We start from the raw sequence: 21,770 nt of genomic DNA, 5'->3' as shown, positions 1-21,770 counted from the left end.
AAAAGAATCTTTCCACGCGAAGAAAAGAAGAAATAAGTCGCCATCGATCAGAAAGCGTACGGCTAAATCGCGATGTCCCTCGGTATATTAATCGTATGCTGATCAATCGTCATTAATGGACATCTGTTCATAGATCAGGTTCACGGTTAATTCGAAAGAAAGCAAGAAGCCACGCTCCCGTTTGATAGATCATTTCGCTGCTCGTCGTTTTATCCATTTACCAACACGAGGCCCGTTTTCTTCCAACACAACCACGCTCCCCCGACACGTATACGTCTAACACGTCTAATTCATAACCATCAATTACTCGACAGCGTCGCAAAAGATCGATACCGACGAGAGAACTGCTCGAGAACTTCTCGAGGATTCTTAAGCGTTATCAATGGGCGCCTATCGCTAGGATCCTCCACTTCCGCCTCTAATCATTTTTGGATAGAATTTTATCTTTAAAATTAAAGGAAAAATTTCGATGATCCCTTGGAAAAATCTCTTCGAAAATTAATCGTATTCTATTTTTTTTTTTTTTTTTTTTGAAGAAACTAATCGATCGGATGGAATATAAAATAATTTTCAAGGAATCGCGTCGATGAAACCTCTTCGAGTTTCTTCGAGGATAGAATTTTATCTTTAGAATTAAAAGAAAAATTTCGATGATCCCTTGGTCGATTTCGAAAATTGATCGTATTCCAATTTTCTTTTTTTTTTTTTTTTTTGAAGAAACTAATCGATCGGATGGAATATAAAATAATTTTCAAGGAATCGCGTCGATGAAACCTCTTCGAGTTTCTTCGAGAATTCTTCGTGACGTTTTATTCCACCGCGCTTCGGCCGCGTTGTAACGCGTTTTATCGCGCTCGTTGCGTTCTTTATTGCGCCACTCGGGCCACCGTCACTCCGAGGAAATGCAAAACTATTAAACCGGTGTTCCTACCGCGTGGCCACATCTCCGAGGAGATATGCGCGCCGCTTAACGACCGATCGTTCGATCCTTCTCTTCCGCGTGCCTTTTTTCCCTCCCTCTCTCTCTCTCTCTCTTCGCCTTCTCACGCATCGGCCGAAAGCAATTTCGTTTAAATTACCGCGCTTCTTGCGCGATAAATTCGATCCAGGAGACAAATGGGAGAGGTTGTCGAAATGTAATCCGTTAGTTGTAAAAGGCCGTCCGAATAAAGGCGGTTAATCGGTAATTAAATTGGAATAAAGAACGAATCATTTCCAAATTACATTTCCGGTTTATACGAAAGTTTATCTTCTTCGACTTTCGAAGTTTGAGTCCAATTTTTCTTGGATTTCCTTTTTTTTTTGTTCTTAACTCGAGTTATATAAAATATTTTGAAATCGAGCCTTCGAACGAATCTTCGTTTCTTCAATAACAATGATTATTGGTCGCCTTGTATAAAAGGAAATTATCCAATTGGATTTCTAATTTCACGAGAAGAAGACTAATAATAAGAATAAGAATATCGTGTGCCACGATTAAAATCATAAATTGGACTTTACATTGAAACAAAGAGAGGTGGAACGTTAAAAGGATTATTGAGATGATCCCATGATATATCTTTGGAAAAATAATCGAAGAAATCGTCGATGAAAGGTTGGCGATAACAGGAATGGTTACGGAGAGAAGGGGGAGGGAGGCTCGATTATCGCGAGTATGTGGCACATCGTTCTTTTCCAATCGACTAATGCAACCCCGACAAAGAGAGTTTCGCGGATAATTTTCAGGTTAAGTGGGCCGGAACAGCCCCATTTTTCTGAATGGTTCACGATCAACCGCGCTGCTTGCTCCCGGGTTATTGCACCGTTGTCAATATGTCCGCCTGCCTTTTAATTTATCTCGTGGGCGGCAGGGTGGATTAGGAGTTCGATAAAGCGTCTATTTTGAAGATTACGGTTGAAAGGGTTGCTCGAAAGATGGGCAATTTATCTGAGATAATCGACTTGTCTCGTTAAATTTTCAAGGAAAAATTTATCGCGAGCCAAGCTTTGATCTTCGTTACGACAAATATCGCTTTCCGATTCTCTATATAACATTTCGAGTTTTATCGCCGTTCCTCGAATAGTTTCCCCCGTTTCTCTCCTTCGTTAAATCTTCTCTCTCCGTTCGCCGCAACGAACGAATAAAAATGCGTGCACATCAAAGAGAAAGAAGGGGATAAAATAGAGTAAGAATTCTCATAACAGCGTATTATTCGTAAACTCTTTTTTAAAAGACATGCGACCACATGTTTTCCTCCTTTCCTTTTTCCTTCTTTTTTCAATTTTTTTCAATGATATTAAACTTTAGCTCGAAAAGAAAAAGGAAAAACTTTGCAATCCAGCCACATATGCAATTGCACATCTACTTGAAACTAATTAAAGGAAGATAATCAATCGTGCAAAGATAAAGATAAAGATAAAGAGCTGCTTTCGAAAATTCGAAAAGATCCCTTTATCAAACCCTTTATCGCAGGAAGCAAAAAAAAGAAAAAAAAAGAAGCAAGAGATAAAAAGCACAGAGACTCACAGTTTTTCAGCGACGAGAAATGTGACCAGGTCCCCGGGAATCTGCGTGAGGCCACGATGAGAGCAGTCGACCTCTTGTCCGGTACACGTGCACAACCACGGGCATCTTGCACTGTTCATGTCCTCCATCGCACCCGACAAACTTCCGAGGCCGAAGCTACCGAGGGCGGTACCGTGAGAGGCGCCACCGCCCAGCACGGACAATATCAGCAAGAGTCCCCAGGCGCAGACCACGGAACCGCAGCTGACGCCTAGCAAACGCAGCGACCAGGCAGGCGTCATGGCACGCGCCATCGCCAACACCTTCCTGTTAATGTCCTTCACGGCACGATTAGGCCCCTCGAGGATTTTCGCGATGCTCCCGGCGCGGCTCTTCGGCAGAATATTGTTCGGGTCGTAGAGGCTGAAGCAAGCAGCCTCGTTCCCCGCCAGCCGACCGACGTTGATCCCCTGGTAAACGTAACTCGGGGCCGGCTCCAAGAACGAGGAGATCTCCAACCCCTCGCTCGGCGGGCAACCGAGTATCCTCACCGGCTCGAGGATAGGATCCTGTTCCAATCGTATCACGGAACACTCGTACTCGTTCGACGTCAAATCCCGCGTATTCTCAACCGGGTGTCGCTGTTCCGTCGCTTTTCCCCGTGACCGATCCCTCCTTCGACCATGAACCCGACACGACCGGTTGTTGGGGGCGGTGGTTGCGGCGGCGGTGCCCCTACGCGCGTTCTCCGCGTGATGCCTCCCCGAGATCCCGCCGCTCGACGATCCTCTGCTCTGCCTCTGCGCCGAGCACACCCCCCTCCTCTCCAACAACGTCTCCTCGCCTACGAGACCGCTCTCGACGACCGCTGCCGGCGGGCAACCGTTCCTCGCCCGCGCCTTCGAACGGACCACCTCCGACCCACCGCTCTCCCCCCCTACCGAATGCAGATCCAACGCTGCCGCCTGCTGATCGCGCCACCGATGGACCAACACGGGCGCCTCGCTCGACGATGCCGCGCCACCGCCTCGATCCTCGCCCCTGGACGCCTCGCGGCCTTTCGACCAACCCCCGACGATTACGCCCCGACTCGATTGCTCGTCCACCGTGGCCCGTCGACCGGCATCCGTCGCGTCCTCGCCCCCAACGTCCTCCGCGCACCGCTCGCAATGATCGTCACGACGATCCACGCCGCGACCGGGCAGCAGCAGCGCCGACGATGGCTGCTCGAGGCCCTCCTTCAGGGGGCCCCCGTGTTCGTGGCCCCCTCCCCGTTCCACGCGCCCCTCCGACGAGCCGTTTGACACCACTAACGGCACCACCCGTTCCCGCGCATCCTGGATCACCGCTCCCACTGACTTTATCTTGGCGATGGTCTTCTCCCTAGTTCCTGCCGTACCCACGGTACGCGGGTACGTGGTCCTTGCCGCGGAGACCAGCGGACGCGAGCTCCTCCAACGGCCAACGCGTTACGGCCAAACTCATTTACCAGTTTTCGCCGCTACTCGCTCCAACCGTCGATCATCGATCCTCTTGCGCGCGTGTATATGCGTGTATATGGGTAGGTGTATGGCGCTCCAAGATTTGCTACACCTTGGTCTTCCCAGCCTCTTCTTTTCCTAGCTTCCGTTCACTCTCTTCTGATCTTGTTGCTCGTTACGCGGGCATTATACTCGGCGATCGGTTCGTCGATTTGCCAGTCGATTCGTTCACGCGCTCGTCGCGACAGTGATGCATCACCTGAAACAACCAAACCACTTTGTCAGATATACTACTCTATTTCGAACTGTGTTTTCCTTCCTCCCCCTTTTTTTCTTATTTTTTCCAACGTGCGGCCAAATTTTAATAACTCCAGCGCGCACGTGGGACGCGTGGGTCCCAGCGGATATTTCGAGGCGGAAGTTGAGAGAGAGAGAGAGAGAGAGAGAGACAGGCGCAAACTCGGCCGCGATAGAGCCGCAATTCAGTCGGTCGGATAGCTGTTTTCCGTGCACGCGTGATATATATTCCCCCCATCGGGCGGAAGTTGTATGCATTCTCTGTTGGGAGGGGAAGGGAAGAGGAGGAGGTCGCGCGGTTTCCCTTCGACATGATACGCGATTCGACATACCATCTATCCATCTCTCTCGAACGCGGGCACGCGTCACCGAAAAATACATCTTCCATCCCCTCCCTGTGTGGAAACAGATGCCGAGACGAAGGAGGAGGAGGGAGAGGAGAGAATGGCGCAGCCAGTTACAAAGAGACAAGAGCTCGCCGTCGCAATATCGGAAGTAGGAGAAAAATATGCTTTCGAAGCACAATCAAGGACTCGAACGCATTCCTATGCTCCACAGCCGTTCCGAGTTGCGAGGCATATTGGAATCTCTCCTCCAGACGTTTCTCTCTTCTGGAAACCTTCGTCTCTAGCCTTCCTTTTTCCGGCTTGAAACGCACGTGATGCCCTCATATACATGTTGCTCGCGCCTCCTAAGTGCTTCCCCGCCCCCTCCCTCCCTTGGATACGTTTTCACGATTTATCACCACGTGGGAACACGTGGAAATAGAATGTCTGCCGCTGTCCACTAAGCGAAAATAATACGTGGCTCTGCCTCCTGTTCCTCCCGTTAAGTTAAGGCGCCGAGCAAGGCAGTTTCTATTAAATGGAAATCGCGGTTTGATTTCGGGGAGGAAAGTATCGAAATTTTCTTGTTTCTTTCGTTTCTTTCATTCGTCGTGAACCGGTTTCGAGGGATTTTTTTTAATAACAACGCGTGTAATAATAAAGTATCTTGAGGATAAAGATTGATCATTCCGCGCAATTGTATTTTATTAATGGTTTAAGATTTTTGGGATACAAGTTTTCGTTGTTCGAAGACTTTACTTTGACGAAAAATGATACCACAGAAATCAAAACCATCAATTCTCCAATAAAACGTTTAACTTCTAAAAAGTCAAGCATCGATCGAACATACTTTGAAGGAAAATCAAAGAAAGAAAAATGATACGAATGATTCAAAAAAACGCAACCATGCCCCAATCTTTTCGCTCTCGTAATTATAACAATTGCCTAAAAATTAAGGTAACACTAGTTGCGATAAAATTATATTTTCCACAGAGACAAAACTTATGCCTGGAAGCGCGACAAAGCTCGCAGGAATGCGAAAGAAGCCCGTCTCGCGTCTCGCATTGAAATTCGTCGAAAATCTAATATTCTCGTCTGAGAGAGAGAGAGAGGCAGGGGACAGGGATCGATAATTCGATTAGCAGTAGTCGACACTGAGGATAGTTAGGTAGGACGCGCCTTCTCTCTGTAGACACTCGAGAGCCCACGCTCGAGTACGGTTAAAGTAGCCGGCCCTCGATACCCGTCGCTTCGAGGGAGGAGGTGTGTGTACCCGCCACGCGCGTATATAATATTCTCGAGCGCTCCTCCTTCCAGATAATATCGGCAGCCCTCTCCTACGTTGTCCAAGTTAAGACGAGGGTGGCTCCATTTCGACGGATCGACGAGAGAGAGGGGACGAGATGGATGGATCGTCTCGAGGAATCCTCGTCCTCCTCTTCCTCCCTTTTTCCCTTCCACCCCGTTCGGAGGTGGCGTTCGTTTCACGGCCGCTCCGCATTAATTAACAACGTTAGCGCGCATTAATTGAGGCGAAGCGGCGCAGGGTGTCGGAAGCGGGCGTTCGAAACTTTTTCTTCTCGCTTCACCCGCTCCTCCCCTCTTCGTAGGGTGAGGAAGAGAAAATATCGATTTCCCTTCGTACGTGTACGCGATGTTGTGTCTCTCGATGTAATAATTGGGGAAATTATAGGCGAGGCGGCGATGAATAAAATTGGAACGAAGGAGGAACGAAATATTTCCTCGCCATTTCCGTCGGCTCGCGTGTCGAGCCGGAATAATTGGCGGGGCAAATATTTGGCCTCTCGTAGCACGACTGATTGACACTTCAACCCCGTAGCTCGCGTCGATAAACACGTGATTCCATCCACGATTTTCGCCGGGTGCTCCACATCCCCCCCCTCCCCGGGCCAGCCACTGTTTCTTTATTTTTCCGAACTGTTCGGCTGTTTGAAGAGCGCGTTAATGCTTTTAAAATTCTTGGCCAAACAATGGCTCAACGATGAACCCCTTCCCGCACGGGGAAAAAGGGCAGAAGGGACAATATTGACAGAGATACGTCGTGCCCCCCACCTCTTCCTCCCCCTCTGCGACGCGCCTCGAATTTTACGTGCACCTTATTGCGAAACGAGGATCATAGACATATGTTACACGTCCGTCTCTTTCTCGAATGGAATCGATCAAACGTGACGACAATGAGGAGAGAAATTCTTTACAGTATATCACGAAAAATAAATTTTACTCGCTCAAACTTTTCTAGCTTCTCGAGATCCGGTGAATATTATTGCCGGAGGAAAGTGAGTTAATTTTTTCGAGTTTTCGTAAAATAAAAAAAGAAGAAAAAGAAAAGAAAAATGGAAAGCAAATGAATAAATTTTATCCCGAATTATAAACCAAGTTCGAAATTCGTAAAACCAATATTTCCCCCTATACATACATTCGAAAACCCATGATTTGTTTTACGCTTCGCCGTTCTCGAACAATAATCAAAGAACAAACTGACACCTTCGATTTCCATCAACGACCCAGTTACGAGCCGTGAGCTCTCCGTTCACGCCTGTTGCAAAGTATTCCCCCTCCTAACGTCTAGACGATCATCGATAGCGTTAAAACGAAGGAGATACACAAACGCAGGAGATACAACAGTGTCTGAATGAAGCCGTGGAAAGCGAGGAATAGAGAAAACTAATATCGAGACCCTTCCATCGACTTTTCATTTCCAAGAGAACGAGCCGATGTATCGACTGAATTATATTTTTCCCGGCCTTCCTCCTCTCCCCCTCCCCGTGTGCAGACAGCGTACCCTCCTCCCCCTCCTCGCGCATACACACATACGCGTGCACACAAGGTGGAATCCCTTTGAGCCGGGAGAAGGGAAAGTCAGAGCGGGATGGCCAATAGGACGGAATGGAATATTGCGTCCTTATTGTAATATATTTGTAAGCCACTTCGCGAGACAATTTCATCCGAGGCGGATGCAGACAGGTGGATGCGCGTCGAGGTATTCCTTCGAGAAGTATATCATTATATTGCGCAACAGGGGTGGGACGATTATTTGTCGAATGCTCGACGAAACAAAGGGAGGGAAAAGGAGTGGCGAGAGAGAAAGAATAAAGGAGGAGGATGGAAATCTTTTCTCTTTCCATTTCGTTTCAACTAATAAACGTTTTCGATTCTTGGAGAATCTTTGGATATTTCAAGTAATGAAGGAGACAGACAGATCGGAGATTACGCTTTCCTCGACCAAGTTGCCGCTCAACTTAGAATTAATAAACGATCGAAATTTCACCCCGTGACGCAATGGAATAAATTGGTAATCAAGTTGCGAGTATTTCCTAGGTGTGCACGTTGCTTGCCTTTGACTGGTTTCGAGAAAAGCGTAGGATTCGTTTCTGATCGATCGAGTAGGGAACAGTATTCGCATATCGATACGGGCAGTCGTGTTACGTAAAATTGTTCCAGATATATCGAGATCCTTGTTGCAACGATACATAACAAATTACTTCAACTTTTTAATCTAATAATATTTGTCAAGAAGTTTTTATTAATCGCAATGAATATAAAGAATATCCATCGGGAATTTCAACAAATTCCGAGTATTCATCACCTAATCCTCGAAAGATAGCTCGTATCCAGGAACGGAAGCCGCGGCACGCGCTCGTTTCTCCCACTTCCTCCAAACTTTTCCCGTTTTCTCTCCCTCTCCGACAGAGTCCTCCTCCTACGCAGCCACACACGATGACTTTTTCGTGAAAAATCCTCCTCGGTTTGCTTTGGGAGCGGAGACATGTTTGGTTAACATGTGTGCCTAATGGCCCGTGCGAAATGGATTTTTAAGGTCCTCCGTTTAAAGACGGCGCCCTTTGGGAGCGTGGTGCGTGCCGCGGCCGATCGAAAATCGATGTCGGCGCTCGGGGGCGGAGGGAGGGCGATGATCGAAAGTCGATAGGGGGGACGAAACTGTTATACTCCTGCGGCCGTCCCTCGATGGGCCGCATAATGAACGCTTGGTACACGAGGCGGATATTATATCGGCGAGCATCGGTTTCCCCGATGCGGATGCGCGCTTTTAATTCTTCTTTCTTTTTAACGCGTGCTTCACGGTGAATTTAATTATCGAATCGGCGGACGAGGACTAATCGGCCGATTTTGCGGAATCGTTGAATTACGAATGGTAGCAATGGGAAATCGGCCAATAATTGGCGATATCGCGTAGAAAATGGGAAGAGTTAATGGGATCCAAGTTTCTTCTAGAAATTTTCCAGAAAGAAAATTCACTCTTAATTTTATTCTTCTCGATAAACGATGAAAAGAAGTTGAAATTAATCTCTCGTCTTATCGAGTCTATATTTAACAACGATATACAGTTTTTTTAGTGAGAAGAGACTTAGATAATGGAAATCTTAAGCTTCCTCCAGCCGTGATCCATCAAACCGTAAACCGATCGTTTCCAACTCGATTCTCTCTCTCTCTTCTTACGAGAATCGAGAAAAAACTGTATGCTCCCTGTAATTTTCACGATGAAGTAACCATAAAACACGATAAAAAAAAGAAGAAGAAGCATCATCGACACATCAAAGTGAATAGTAGAAGTTCGAGTTTCGTTCTCGAGCTGAGAAGAGCTTTTTCTTTTTTTTTTTTCTCTTCTTTCTATACGTTTTACAGATCTCTCGACACGAGAGTAAGAAGGGAAGGACACCCTCGGATATTAGGTTTCCCAGTGCGGTTTTCAACCACCCACTCGATCGGTTGATCGGTCGACTTTACCCCGGGGAAATCACACTAGATACGAATTGGACCTCACCCTTCGATTCGCCGCGCGAGAAGAAGATAGCGACTCTCTCTCTCACCTTTCGACGCGGTTAAGAGGCGGTGGTCCAAGGGAAGAAGAGAGGGGGATGGTCCTTGGCGACATCGAAGACGGTGCTGTGTATTAATCGGGAAAGGATCTTCTTTCTCGAGGATCCACAGTTCTCTCGTGGGGGAAGGGTGGACGCGAGGACGGGGCAAGAAAGGATTATCCGGCAAGAAGAAGTGTATTCTCGTATCGACACCGTCCCCAGAACGAATCGATACATTTATCAGGAATGGCAACCGAAGATGACGGATAATGGATAATCGATAATTGAAACTTGGCCGATTCGTAATTCGGATTAAATGGTAAATAAAAACGTTCGACACGAATAAAGTGAAGGAAGGAAAAGTAAATTGTATTCGCATGGACGGAAGGATCGATCGAATTAGAAATAAGTAAAGTGATTCTCCTTATCGTGAAACATGTGAGGGATGTCTCGCACGATTGTAGAAAGGGAAATTTCTACAATTGGATAGAAGCGCTAGAATTGTTGTGCGAGGAATCGAATTCACTTCGGTTACTATCTAGAAGAACGAAACGCGTCCCGATTTAGCCCTCGTCGATACACTTATTCCCCCGCAACGAGATTCGTTATATTAATTCCAATCGACGAGAAACAACCACTTGGCGTGCCGCAACAAGTGTTGAGCAAACCAGTCTCATAAATCCTTTCCCACTATCCGAACCAAAGTTTCCTTTTTCCATCAATTAAAAAGGTTTCCCGGACCCAGACGTCGACGTAGAAATTGCCGCGGAATAATTCAACGTGCCCTCGAGCGAAATTCGGCTCGCCTATTTTCGACCAAGCTCGATGGAAATCGATCTTTCGAAAAAAAAAGGTTAATCGAAAATTAAACAAGCGCTCGAAAAATAGCAAAATCGCTTTCTCGAATAATAATCAATTAGAATCTAAAAATAAATTATCAAAGAAAGAAAAATGAAGGGAGAACAAAGTCGATTCGATACAGACTTCCACGACTTCCAAAGAAAAAATTAAAATCAAAAATACATCTTATCGAACTGAGAAATAATCCCGAATAACAACGACGATCAACCACGTTTAATCGTCCGCCTCGTATTTATATCCAACCTTTGTACTTATATATAAATCGAGGCCACCGATCCAGGCCCACCAGGATAATTTCGATCGATTAACCGTTCGCCGACCATTCAATTAGGCGTCCACCGGCGGGCACACAGTTTGTTTAAAAATGGGGAAAAATCGGGCGGCGCGCACACGCGATAGCCGAGATACCGGACCTGTAGTATTACCACGCGTATATAAGTATTATACCGGGAGGCGACCGCTACCGAACAGTTCAACAGCCACCTGCGGCTAACTGTCCCCGTATATATTATCGTATATTAGATTACGAGTCACCTACAGCGGATCTATAAATTTTCTTGCGCGATACCGCATTGATTGACGAGTAGTGTACACGCGCATTGCGTGCTCGGCCGGCGGATACAGAAGAAGAAGAAGAAGAAGAAGAAGAAATCTGGTCCTCCTCCTTTGCCGGAGGAGGATCGTACCGTCACCAGTTTCGTCGCGTGTTTTCAATTATCTCACGCAACGTCTCTCCACCGCAGGAAACGATCGTCCACGGAACGAGAGGACTCGATTCGGAGGATTTTTTTGAGGAGAGGAGAAAGACGAGGGTCTTCCTGCTCTTCTCGATTCGAACGATTTGTTTAATTTGGTTAATTAACGCGATCGGTTTTTGCTTTAGAAAATGAGACGAGGATTCGCGACGATCGATCTCTGAGACGGATTTGAGAAGGAGTCGTGGGAAATTGAAAATTTAAAAGAGGAAAGTATTATGGATTTAATTTATGTTGGATAAAATGAACGTCGTTACGCAACGTTGGATTCCTGTCGTTATATCCTCGTATCATAAACACTTATATTTTCGTAGAATAGATTGATACGCGAGATTTCCAAGAAGTTAGATGTAGGTTTCAGATAGATATATTCAGCGCTTTGCAATATTGAAATTAAAATATTTCTGAATGGATAAGTATAATGGTGATCTCATAACGAAAGGACGCGAACGATCAACGATCTAATTCGAGCGAAAAATCTTTCTTTCTTCTTTTTTTCTTTTTAATTTTCAATCGACGAAAGAAGAGGACAAAGAGAGGAAAATTAACGCGTTACAGGGACACGAGTTCCTCCTCCTTACACATTTTATCGCGGGACCATTTCCAAGACCGCACGAGCCAAGAGAGAAATATAGAGTATAGCCAGGTTCAAACCACAGGAGACTGGAGGAAACACGAAGCAGGAAAGCGCAGAAACACGATTTTGCACCGCGTTATTTATGATACGCGCGCTCACTGTACCAAATATGCTAATTAACGAGTGCACCACGCCATAAACAATGGGTGGGCACCAACTGTTTCGTCGGTAAAACGCGTACCGGAACGTCTTGCGATTTATGCTTCGATCGATTCCACCGCATCTCTTTATTTTATCTAACAAAACATGCCCCTTCGAATCGATCCGATCAACGATCGTAAATCAGCCAAAAAAGAGGAAATCGATCGATACTTGAAATTCTATACCATAGTTATCGTATACACGATCGATTCAATTCCACGTATCCAATTTTCAAGAAACAGGGCGACGAAATTTTTATTACGAGTTTCTTCAATTATAATTTACTCAAGGATATAATATGAAACAAATATCATCTTCACAATCTTAGATCAATTAACGAGGTCGAGGCAATATTCGCGACGAGTACGACTTCTCGATAAAAAAAAAATCTCTATTGATCAAAACTTTCACGTGTTCCAAATAAAATCGCGTGACGCTAAGCGCGGTCAAGAAAAAATAAATAATCTACAATCCAAAAAATACAAACTCCATCGATTCTCAGCCTCGATAAAGTACGTAAACATCGGCTAGACTTCCAACACAACGATCAAACGTACACGCACGCAAACACGTACACACATACCATTAATTCGAAATGATCCGACAAAGATTCGTTCTCTCGAGCGAGGTGGATAAGAAAAAGAGGGTGGGTAGACGATCTAAATGGTCAGTTTCACTTTAGAGGCGACAGCCTCTCTCTCGATATCACCAGTTCCGGAAGGCGAACAGGTCAGAGTGAAATCCTCCATCTATCTGGGCGGACGATTGCTGACGTGTCCCGCGGACGTTCGTTTCGAGGAGCAAGAAAAGTGTCCCCTCGGAACTGAAATGTGGGAGGCAGTTGAAGAAGAAATGGATGGAGAAGAAGGGAAGGGAGGATCCTCGAGGAAGGGAGATAAAGCGGGGGAAAAAAGAGATAGAGAGAGATGAAGTCTAGACCGATTAGCGTTTGGTCGCCGGAACTCGGGGGACGGGGTCGGAAAATCGGCGGAAGTGGCCGGACTTTCCCTTCCAATAGCGGTGAGACGGAGAGAGGGTTCGAAAGACAAATAGAATTCGGAAGGAGTTTTTGCCACCCGGCAAGATTTAATAGCCCATACGTTCCTCCAACCCTATTCTTCCCCCAACTGCATCCCCCCGTCTCGATTGATGATCCATCGAATCCGAGAGTTATCATCGCTCGCACATTCGACGGATTAAATTAATCTCCCTCCTTGGACGGAACAATCTTCAATCTGTACGAAATTCCTCCTTAACCAACTTCTCCTCTCCCTAGAAGACTCTATATCTGACTGACGAAACGAAAAAAAGTGTACGTCCAATAAATATCGTAACGAATAACTTTTCCCACCTAGGGAGAGTGGCAAAGGTTAACGAGTCTGATCCACGGCCGCCGGTGGAACGATCGTGAAAAAATTTACGGCCCATTCCGTTCCTAATAGACGAGGAATGCGTGGCGAGATGTAAGTATGTCAATTGACCGAACGAGGGCAAATGGGTGTCACGGGGTTGTCGCGTGAAAATCGACGGTCAAGGTCCGTATTATCGCATCAACTCGATCATCGGGATCAACGCACTCGGGGACTCGCTGTGCACGCTCGCTCTCTCTTTCTCTCACGAGATCGGAAGAAACTCTCGAATCGAGATCGAGACGAACCTTATATTTATTAAACGCGTTTGTTAAACATTGAATCGGCGGGTGAGAGGTCGTCAAACCCTTGCGCCCTTATCGCGTGAGCGCGACACGGGCTAGGTGGATCGCGTTTATACCCGAGCCAACGCTCAATATTGACACTGCTACACGTCGCCTTATCGCGCCGCGTATCAATCACACGACGCAGGGTATACAAGTAGATCCATTCTCCAACCGCTTTCAAACCGGATCACGGTTGGGCGGAGGGAAAGTTAAAGGGAGGAAAAAGGGAATTTCGAAGTTCTTCTGCCATTTTTCTGCTGTTAAATAGCGATATTAATGTGCTAATTTATAATGATTCTGAAAGGATTGTTTCTCGTTGAATTTTTGGCTCTTGAATATTTTCCAAACGTTGGACGATAATATTCCAGAAGTTTGGGGGTACGATCGAGGGTGATTTTTTTTTCGCAACCAAGGGAGGATGAAGAGAGATTAATTGGATTTGCAGAGCTGGGATTTCTAGAGGTGAAACGCTGTTTCGCGAGGGGTTAATGGTAGAAACGCGGCAGCGAGCGAGCGAAACACCGTGTCTTTGATAAGATGAACAAGTTGATAGAGGCGTTTCGCTTCTGATAAGTGCATAATCGCGTGCATAATCAACCGCGGCCTTTGAGCCGGAGGAGGAAACTGGAAGGACCGCTTTGAAACCGCTCGGTGAATGGCGGATTGAAATATTATTCAATTTTCGTAGGTTTTGTTGCGAAAGGAATTTATTCCGATTTTCATCCGAGATCTCGTTAATAGAATAATCGAATATAATTGAAACGGTAATTGCGACAGATGTGATCAAATTTCGATTAAAAATCGAAATGAGGATGTTAAACGTGATGAATTTATTATTTAATTTATACGCGATATTCTATCCACGTATATATACATATATTGAATTTGAAAAATAGAAATATAAAATTGATACGATAAAATAACGTGGAATTCGAATGTAATCTTGAAGTAATAATTTTAATAGACGCGAATAATTTAAATAGATCGTCGTTACAAACGAGCGTAACAATTACCAGAGAAATTATTCGAGTTTTATTAATTTTTCTTTAACGAGAATTATTCCATCAGAAATTGATCGAATATATGTGAAAAATTGTCTTCGATTCAAAAGAGATCTGAAAATATTTTTTCTTACGCGCGAAAATTCTTCCATCAATTTCCAAATAAAAAGAACTTATTAATAACTCGAATAATCGTTCTTTAAAACGTCTCACATCCATTTCCTTCCCCAATTTCATTCCAAGGGAAGCTTCTATGAATGGTCTAAAAAGCTTCGATTTACCTCACCTCTCTTAAAGGAGAGATTGTTGTCGCTCCTGTTATCATTTCACGAATAAATACGTTCTGGAAATTGGTCTCGCGAGTTCAGATACCGGCTCTGACCCGCGCACAAGCAACAACGTCATCGTGATCAAGCGTAGAGCCGTCCACCTCTAAGTATAGGTGCCTCTCGAACGCATCGTTCGAGGCTGTGAAACACGGCGTCGAATGAAATATTGCGGAAACCGGCGTTGTTCCCACTCCGAATGTGTTATTTACGCCTTTCCGCGTTCACGTGGGCCAGCAATATACCTCGTTTATTTTTTAATTCCACGAGAACCATCCGCGTGATTAATGGCGGCGCTCGGTTAAGCAATTTTCTACGTCTTCTCGTCGTGTGTTTGCGTTTGCGTTCGTGAGCAGCGTGTGCGTATCATCCAAATTAAGTGCGCCGCGTGTTTAAATTGAAACGGAACACGAATTATTTCAGACAGTTTCTTTATTCTTCCATGAAGCGCGCTTTAACGGAGAGATTAATAATGATATCACGATTCGAATAATCGATTTCACGTTTCATTCCACCAGCTGTGTCCGTTTTCTAATTGTTAGATAACGTTTCTCTCGTTTCGTTGCGCGATAACTTTGTTAACAATATTGTGTTATCTGCTATTTAATAGAATAGATTAATTCCTGGTATTGATTATCAACATCAATATTTTCTAAAACAATGTTTATTATGAGCGAGAGATTCTAAAAATTACTATTAACGATTTTTCGAAAGAAAATTTTATACAGTTTTACGATTTTTGAAGGAAAAAGGTATTTGAACAATGATTATCAATTTTGCATTAAATATTTCATATTTAATTTGGACGATATTCTCGAATTCGGCCAAGAAAGACAGATGGTTAACGCGGCTTGAGTATTGTAAGAATCGCGTGAGAGATAAGAAAGTTGACAGATGTATGCAGAATCGTGGATCGTAGATAGAGAGTTATTGTACTCTGCGGCTTCAACGACCGAGTTTCCTTTGAAAATCGTCTCGCTTGATGCTCCATACTATTCTCGAGTGTACTCGCAAACTTGATTAATTAGCGGTTGGATTAGCGATACTTCGTATTAAGCTGATTGTACACTGTAATGCACAATATCAAGAGTTATTCTTGATATACACGCTCGGTATCAGAGCTCGAAATGCTATTATGAAATTTCCCAGGTTAATTGCCAAGATGGGAAAAATCGAACCAACCCCTTTATCGCTGTACCCTTCTCTCAACCTCAATCGATTATCTTTCAAAATTTTGAAACAACATCCTAAACCTTCCTTAAAGATCCTCAAGTTAAAAAGAAAAAATTCAACACCTTCCAATACGCAACCCCTGTTAAAATTATTTCGAGATACAACGGATTCAAAACTTGATGTATCACGACAACGGTTTAAATTTTAATCCAAAACATATACACAAACTGTAAACCGAGAAGGATGTTAAATTTCCAACCCAATTTCCTTCTCCAACGATTCCTCCGCATCTAAAATCCTATTCGAAAAACATATTTCACCGCATGCGAACGTTAAGTTCCCCAGACACATCGCGGACCCACTCATCGTTAGCCCTGGAAAGCCCCCCTCCCTCTCTCTCTCTCTCTTCCCATGGAAGTTCGACACGGAAATAATGCCGGGGGGATAAAGGATGAAGATCGGCCTATCTTGGACCGGAGGCGGCGGGTGAAATGCACGTGTACACACGATACGGTGTTGTTCACGGTTGTTCCGGGTTAGGCACACAAAATTTCTCGTCTCGTCTATCACGATGCATGATTCAGCGCGCTTAAAGAACAAATTTGTTCGCCGTGCACTTAAGCACGATCGATCACCGCTCCACCCCCTCGTCGTGCTTTCAAATCTCGATTCACCGATAACGTTGCCTGCGCCCGATTAGCAAACCCTGTTAATTCGTTGCTCGTACACGCCGCCGTCATCCTGACTATCACCCTCTCTTAGAAGGTGGCGCAGTTTCCGGTCCATTGTTAATCAATTGTCGAGTCGTTTATCGTGCGTAGTTGATTCGAATTCTTCTCGTTTTTTATCGAAAAAGAATAGAAGAAACGAGATCATTAAACGCTGGCTAATGAGACGGTTGAAAGATCATATTCTGAATCGTGTGAAATCGGCTCGAATCATTAGAGTGTGTCGAGAGGTTGAATCCAAAATGTGGAAGGAAAATTTGTCAAGAAATATTGGACGAGAGGAATTAAATAAGGAATGACGAATTAAATAAGTTGAAAAATGTGATACGGGGATGGAAAGAATCGTTAATAATTCTCCCAACAATCAGTCTCGCTCTGATCTATAATATACTCACAAAAGATGGAGTGAGTACGTGTTATCCAAAGTGTGCGCGTGTGTAACTTTGCTCCAACGGTTAACGCGATAATGAGAGTCAACATATTGCCAAGTTTGCGAGTCACTCCTCCGTGTGATCAATTTGAGGATAAAAGAGTTTAAGGTTCCCAGGGGCTTGACACTCCCGGCCAAAGATAAGAGAAACTCCCCTCCCTCTTGGCGGAGTTTCAAGCGCGGGTAAAAATGTTTCATAGAGTAGTTCATTCGGTCAAAAATGTGTGCTCCCGTGACCACTTATCCCGCGATAAACCCTGAACCACCTCTGATTAAAGTACCCAGATCCAAAAATCCACTTTGACGAAACGATCAACGCCATTACACCAGTCGATACGTACGTTTCGAGCACGAAAAACTTATCGATAAAAGTATGGAATTCGTTCAGAAACGAAGAAAGGTTGGTTCGCTGCAATTATATATCTCTCTCGTCGAAGGAGAGAGAAGAAGAAACTTCTGCCGTTTCTTCTTCTGAATACCATCGTTCACCGGACACGGACGTGGAATCGCAATACAACCTGTATGTACAACGTACATACGAGGAATCACGAGCACCAAGGGGAGGGAGATGCGCTCTTTCGCGATAGATAGCGATCGGCCACGGGTCTCCTCGCAGCTTTATTCTTTATTCCGGGCAGGGAGTCCAGGAGAGAGGTTGGATCAGGCAGATAGAGGCGGCCAGCCGAGCAACTGAGGAAAGATAGGGACGGGGGAAGCGGAGATGGAGGGACGCGACAGAGCAGGGGGATGGGGTGGAAGAGGAAGGGGGTGGAAATTCTCGAGGCTTCTCGAGGAAAGTATGTCGACTACCGTGAATTATGATAAATATCGCGACTGTGACGCTGCGATTTTCAGAGGGTTTGGAACGTCTGTGTCCAGGGCGAATCGGAGCGTTTCACATCCTTTTCGATCTCCTTCCCTCGGGCTATCCGGCATACCGAAAGCAGCCGCGGATCTTTCGGACACGAGACACTCGCCGAAAATACCGTATGCCGACCGTGTAACGCTGAACAAGCTGACCCCTCCCTCCCGGTGTCAAATGGAAGGTCGTGAGGCTCGTCGAGAGGAGACCTCGTGATCGCGTCGCTCCTTGTTAGAGGCAGACTCCGAGAGATAAATTTGACGATCCCGAATTTTTCCCCCGGCGTTTCATTCAGTTTCGAGTAAGTTTGGAAATTTTTTGGAAGAAGTGGAGGGGAGAAATTTCATTTTGTTTCGATCCATCGTGAAAACGTCGAATTGGATAAATTTGAGTCGAAGATATCTGGCGAGGAGAATTTTTCCTTTCACGAAGCGGAAATAATGAAGATTTTTGGATAATTTTGAACATTTATCTTGGGGTTTTACTGGAAATTTATCATTTTGAGAATAATTACTTGTGATAACGTGTCAATTTGTTTCCTCAATTTAGAATATATTTGAAAGAAATCTGAAACAACCAATTCCTCTCTAAATTTCGAAATCGAATCTATTTAAATGACAATAAACCACGTTCCTTCGTGTGAATTAAAATGTGCTAAAAGAGAACAAGCTTGAATGTCCTTCATAATACTTGGCATGCTTGGCGCGAAATGAAAGACGTATTTCCCGAGTTATTATCATGACAAAATTCTTTAGAGTCATAAACTGAAAATTACAGGAACGACATCTGTTTTACGAGCGTTATTTTTTTTTCTCTCTCTTTTTTTTCCTTTTTTTTTTTTCCTTTAATTCTCCCTACCTTCCGAAAATTAATATCTTCGAATTACCTCATTCTCGAAATTATTATTACACGCGCTTTTTTTCTATCCCTTCTCTCTACTCGTCTCTGTTCCTTGTTAAAAATTTTAAAAGCGGCAATTAACGCAAACTCTTATCCATTCGTTACTCGCGTTAAACGATATAATAAAGACGCAAAGTAGAAGAATTATTTTAAAGGGAGGACGCAAAGTGTAGTCGGAGAAGTCACTTCTCAAGACACACACACACAACATTCATCAGGAGAAGGAGGGGGAATAGTACAAGCTCGAAAAGGCCATCTCACGCGAAAGTGCCCGCTTTTAGTCCCAAAGTGGTGTGTTTTCAATTAGAAAAAAAAAAAAAAGAGAGAAAAAGGGGAAAAAAAGAAGAAGAATCAACACACAACGCTAAAAAATTTCAAAGGCACCTACGCGAATGGAGGGGGGAGGGAGAAAAAGCACTCTCGTAAGCAAAGCGAACGCGGAGAGGCATGCGCGTGTTTTTTCATTTCGCTCGTCGAGCGACAGCCAAGTCGTCCCGCCCGCGAAACTGGAAAAAAGGGAGATCGAATTGCAAAAAAAAAGGTGAGATGCAAAAAAGAAAAAAAAAGAAAGAGAAGAAGAAACAGAAAGGAAAAAACGCTCGTTTGCGGGAAACGACTTAATGCCATCGCCTTTTCCATACCTGAAAGGGCGCGAGGGGAGACGGGAGGGATCGCGGAACGAGGGCAGGGATAGGTGGAGCAAAACAATTACCTACCCTTCCTGCCCGCCGGGGGCACATTTTCACCCCTCGGAACGTGGGAAGGAAAGCCACCGCTTGAGGTATGCCAACTACCCCCCGTAGCGCACACCCCTCCAAACCGTATCCGCGCACAAACGCAACACGCGCGCGCGTGGCACGAGAGAGAGAGAGAGCGCGTGGACGCGTGTTTACACATGGACAGAGAGACGACATCGAACCCGTGGCCACGGGGATACGCGCCGTGCACGCATAGGCATTCCTCATCCTCTCGCCGGGCATTAGCACGACCCCATGGGAGTTAGGGTTCGTTTTATGGATACAACGCGGCGGAAATGCGGTGAAACGGACAGGTGGAACGGAACGTGAGTATATAGGTATGTATATGTATATGTATATATACGTCGGTGACAACTGTGAAAGAGCGAGGGAGATCGATGCGACCGGTAAGACGCGAAAATCGCGGCGCAACCGGTTGTGTCGTCGGACAAGCGGAAAGTGCATTGGAATCGCGGGACGGGCCAGGCTTTTTTTTCTCCTTTCGAATTTGGGACGAGTGCGCGGCTTGAATCGCAAGTCCGTATTTTCGCGAAATTATAATGTTGAAAGAATTCGTGCGAGTATTTTTTTCCAACGCAAATGTTTCGAGCGCGCGACATAAAAGGGGGGATCCCCTTTTCTCTTTAGTTTCGAATTTAGGACGAGCGGATCGGTATCGTGTCTTGAATTGGAAGTTCGTAATTTGGCGAAATTATAATGTTGAGAGAATTTGTGCAACGTGTTTTGGAACGTGCGTGTTTCGCGAGGAAAATTTATATGTTAATTTGAATGCATATATACATGCAAGATATTTCTTCGGCTCGTTACTGTTATTGTTTAACGATTTTTAATTTGTCGAGAGAAAGTTATAATGTCGAGTTATTAAAAGTATTATTTTCGTACTAGAAATAACATATTTTTTATCATCGAAGAACACAAAATCGATTCGAGAGGGAGAGAGAAAAAGAGAGAGAGAGAGAGAGGGAAAAAAGAATTGCATCAATTGGCAAAGTTGGCCCGATAATAGCCCAATTCCGATGCGCGAAATTTACATCCCAATTTAAAATAACATTTCACCCGATCCCATCACAAGAAGAAAACAAGAAAACAACAAAGTATTGGAACGGTACAGGGACGCAGGACCCCCTTAATATCGATTTGTTTCCCACAATATTTGCATAACCTTCGCGTTCACCCTCTTTTTACTCTTCTTTCTTCCCAAAAGAATCGCGCGATTTTTCGTCGCACCCCCTATATATACATATATATATATATTCTACACGTGCAAGCTTGGAAACGGGCGAAAAGCAGTCGAAGCCAGGTAAAAACCGAACACACGGTCGGCCGGTTAACAGTTTTGTAAATTGAAATTTACGAGGCACCGTGGCTCCCCCTATTCAAGCCCTCCTTATCATCGGTTCAATGGCAGAAGCATGAATAATTCAGCTCCCAGGGATGGACCCTGGGATAGCCCCCCCCCCGTCGGTCACCGGCCTTTTTCTCTATAAATTAAACGCGGCGACGATCATCGACGAGCATTCCTCCGTCCAAAGAGTGTCGCTCCAACCGTCGTCGCGCGGTTATTAATGCCACTTCGCCCCGTTTCGACGGCCCCCTGTCACCGGTGGTTAAGTGACTAAATTTAAAGGAAACGATACGACGTAACCGTGGTCTCTCTCCTTCGTTTCGATCGTGGCACCCGGCCACGAATAAATCTGAACGAAACGAAACGTTTCTCCAACCTATATATTCGCAGGTGTTTACTCGAGATATTTTATTACGACTTGCGAGGCAGCCTCGATTATTTCGGGGAACTGATGATACGAAAACTGAACGAAAGGATCTGATTCGGACGGTGAGAAAAAAAAGAGTTAGAGAATATTGGGTAATATCGGAGAGTTAATAATATAAGGGATTAAAAGTTACGTCTTCTGTTTCTTAGAATCGATGGATTAACAAAAATTATACGAAATAGGATATTTTAATTAATATAAAATCGGGTAGTAATACGATCGGGAGAGAAAAACTTGTTTCCTTTTCTAAGAGACCGCTTTTGCGAAAAATGTACGGGAAAATGTTTGAATAACATTTAA

At 44.9% G+C, this 21,770-nt stretch overlaps 1 protein-coding gene across 2 annotated transcripts in view; it reads right to left on the bottom strand.

Moving 5' to 3' along the window:
• LOC408960 (protein slit) overlaps positions 1-21,770 on the bottom strand; it is a 491,344-nt gene that overhangs the window by 453,479 nt on the left and 16,095 nt on the right. The window contains exon 2 of one of the 2 annotated variants that reach the window (XM_006561437.3): positions 2,507-4,225. In XM_006561437.3, coding sequence (XP_006561500.1) covers positions 2,507-2,799 — 293 coding nt within the window. In that variant the 5' untranslated portion in view covers positions 2,800-4,225. Of the gene's footprint in view, positions 1-2,506; positions 4,226-21,770 lie in introns of those variants that run through there. The other variant, XM_006561438.3, reaches the window with a different exon arrangement.

This window comes from Apis mellifera, linkage group LG8, assembly GCF_003254395.2.
Source record: "Apis mellifera strain DH4 linkage group LG8, Amel_HAv3.1, whole genome shotgun sequence".
Taxonomy (NCBI): Eukaryota; Metazoa; Arthropoda; class Insecta; order Hymenoptera; family Apidae; genus Apis; species Apis mellifera.
The sequence above is the reverse complement of the archived record's forward strand: the minus strand, read 5'-3'. Positions and strand labels throughout refer to the sequence as shown.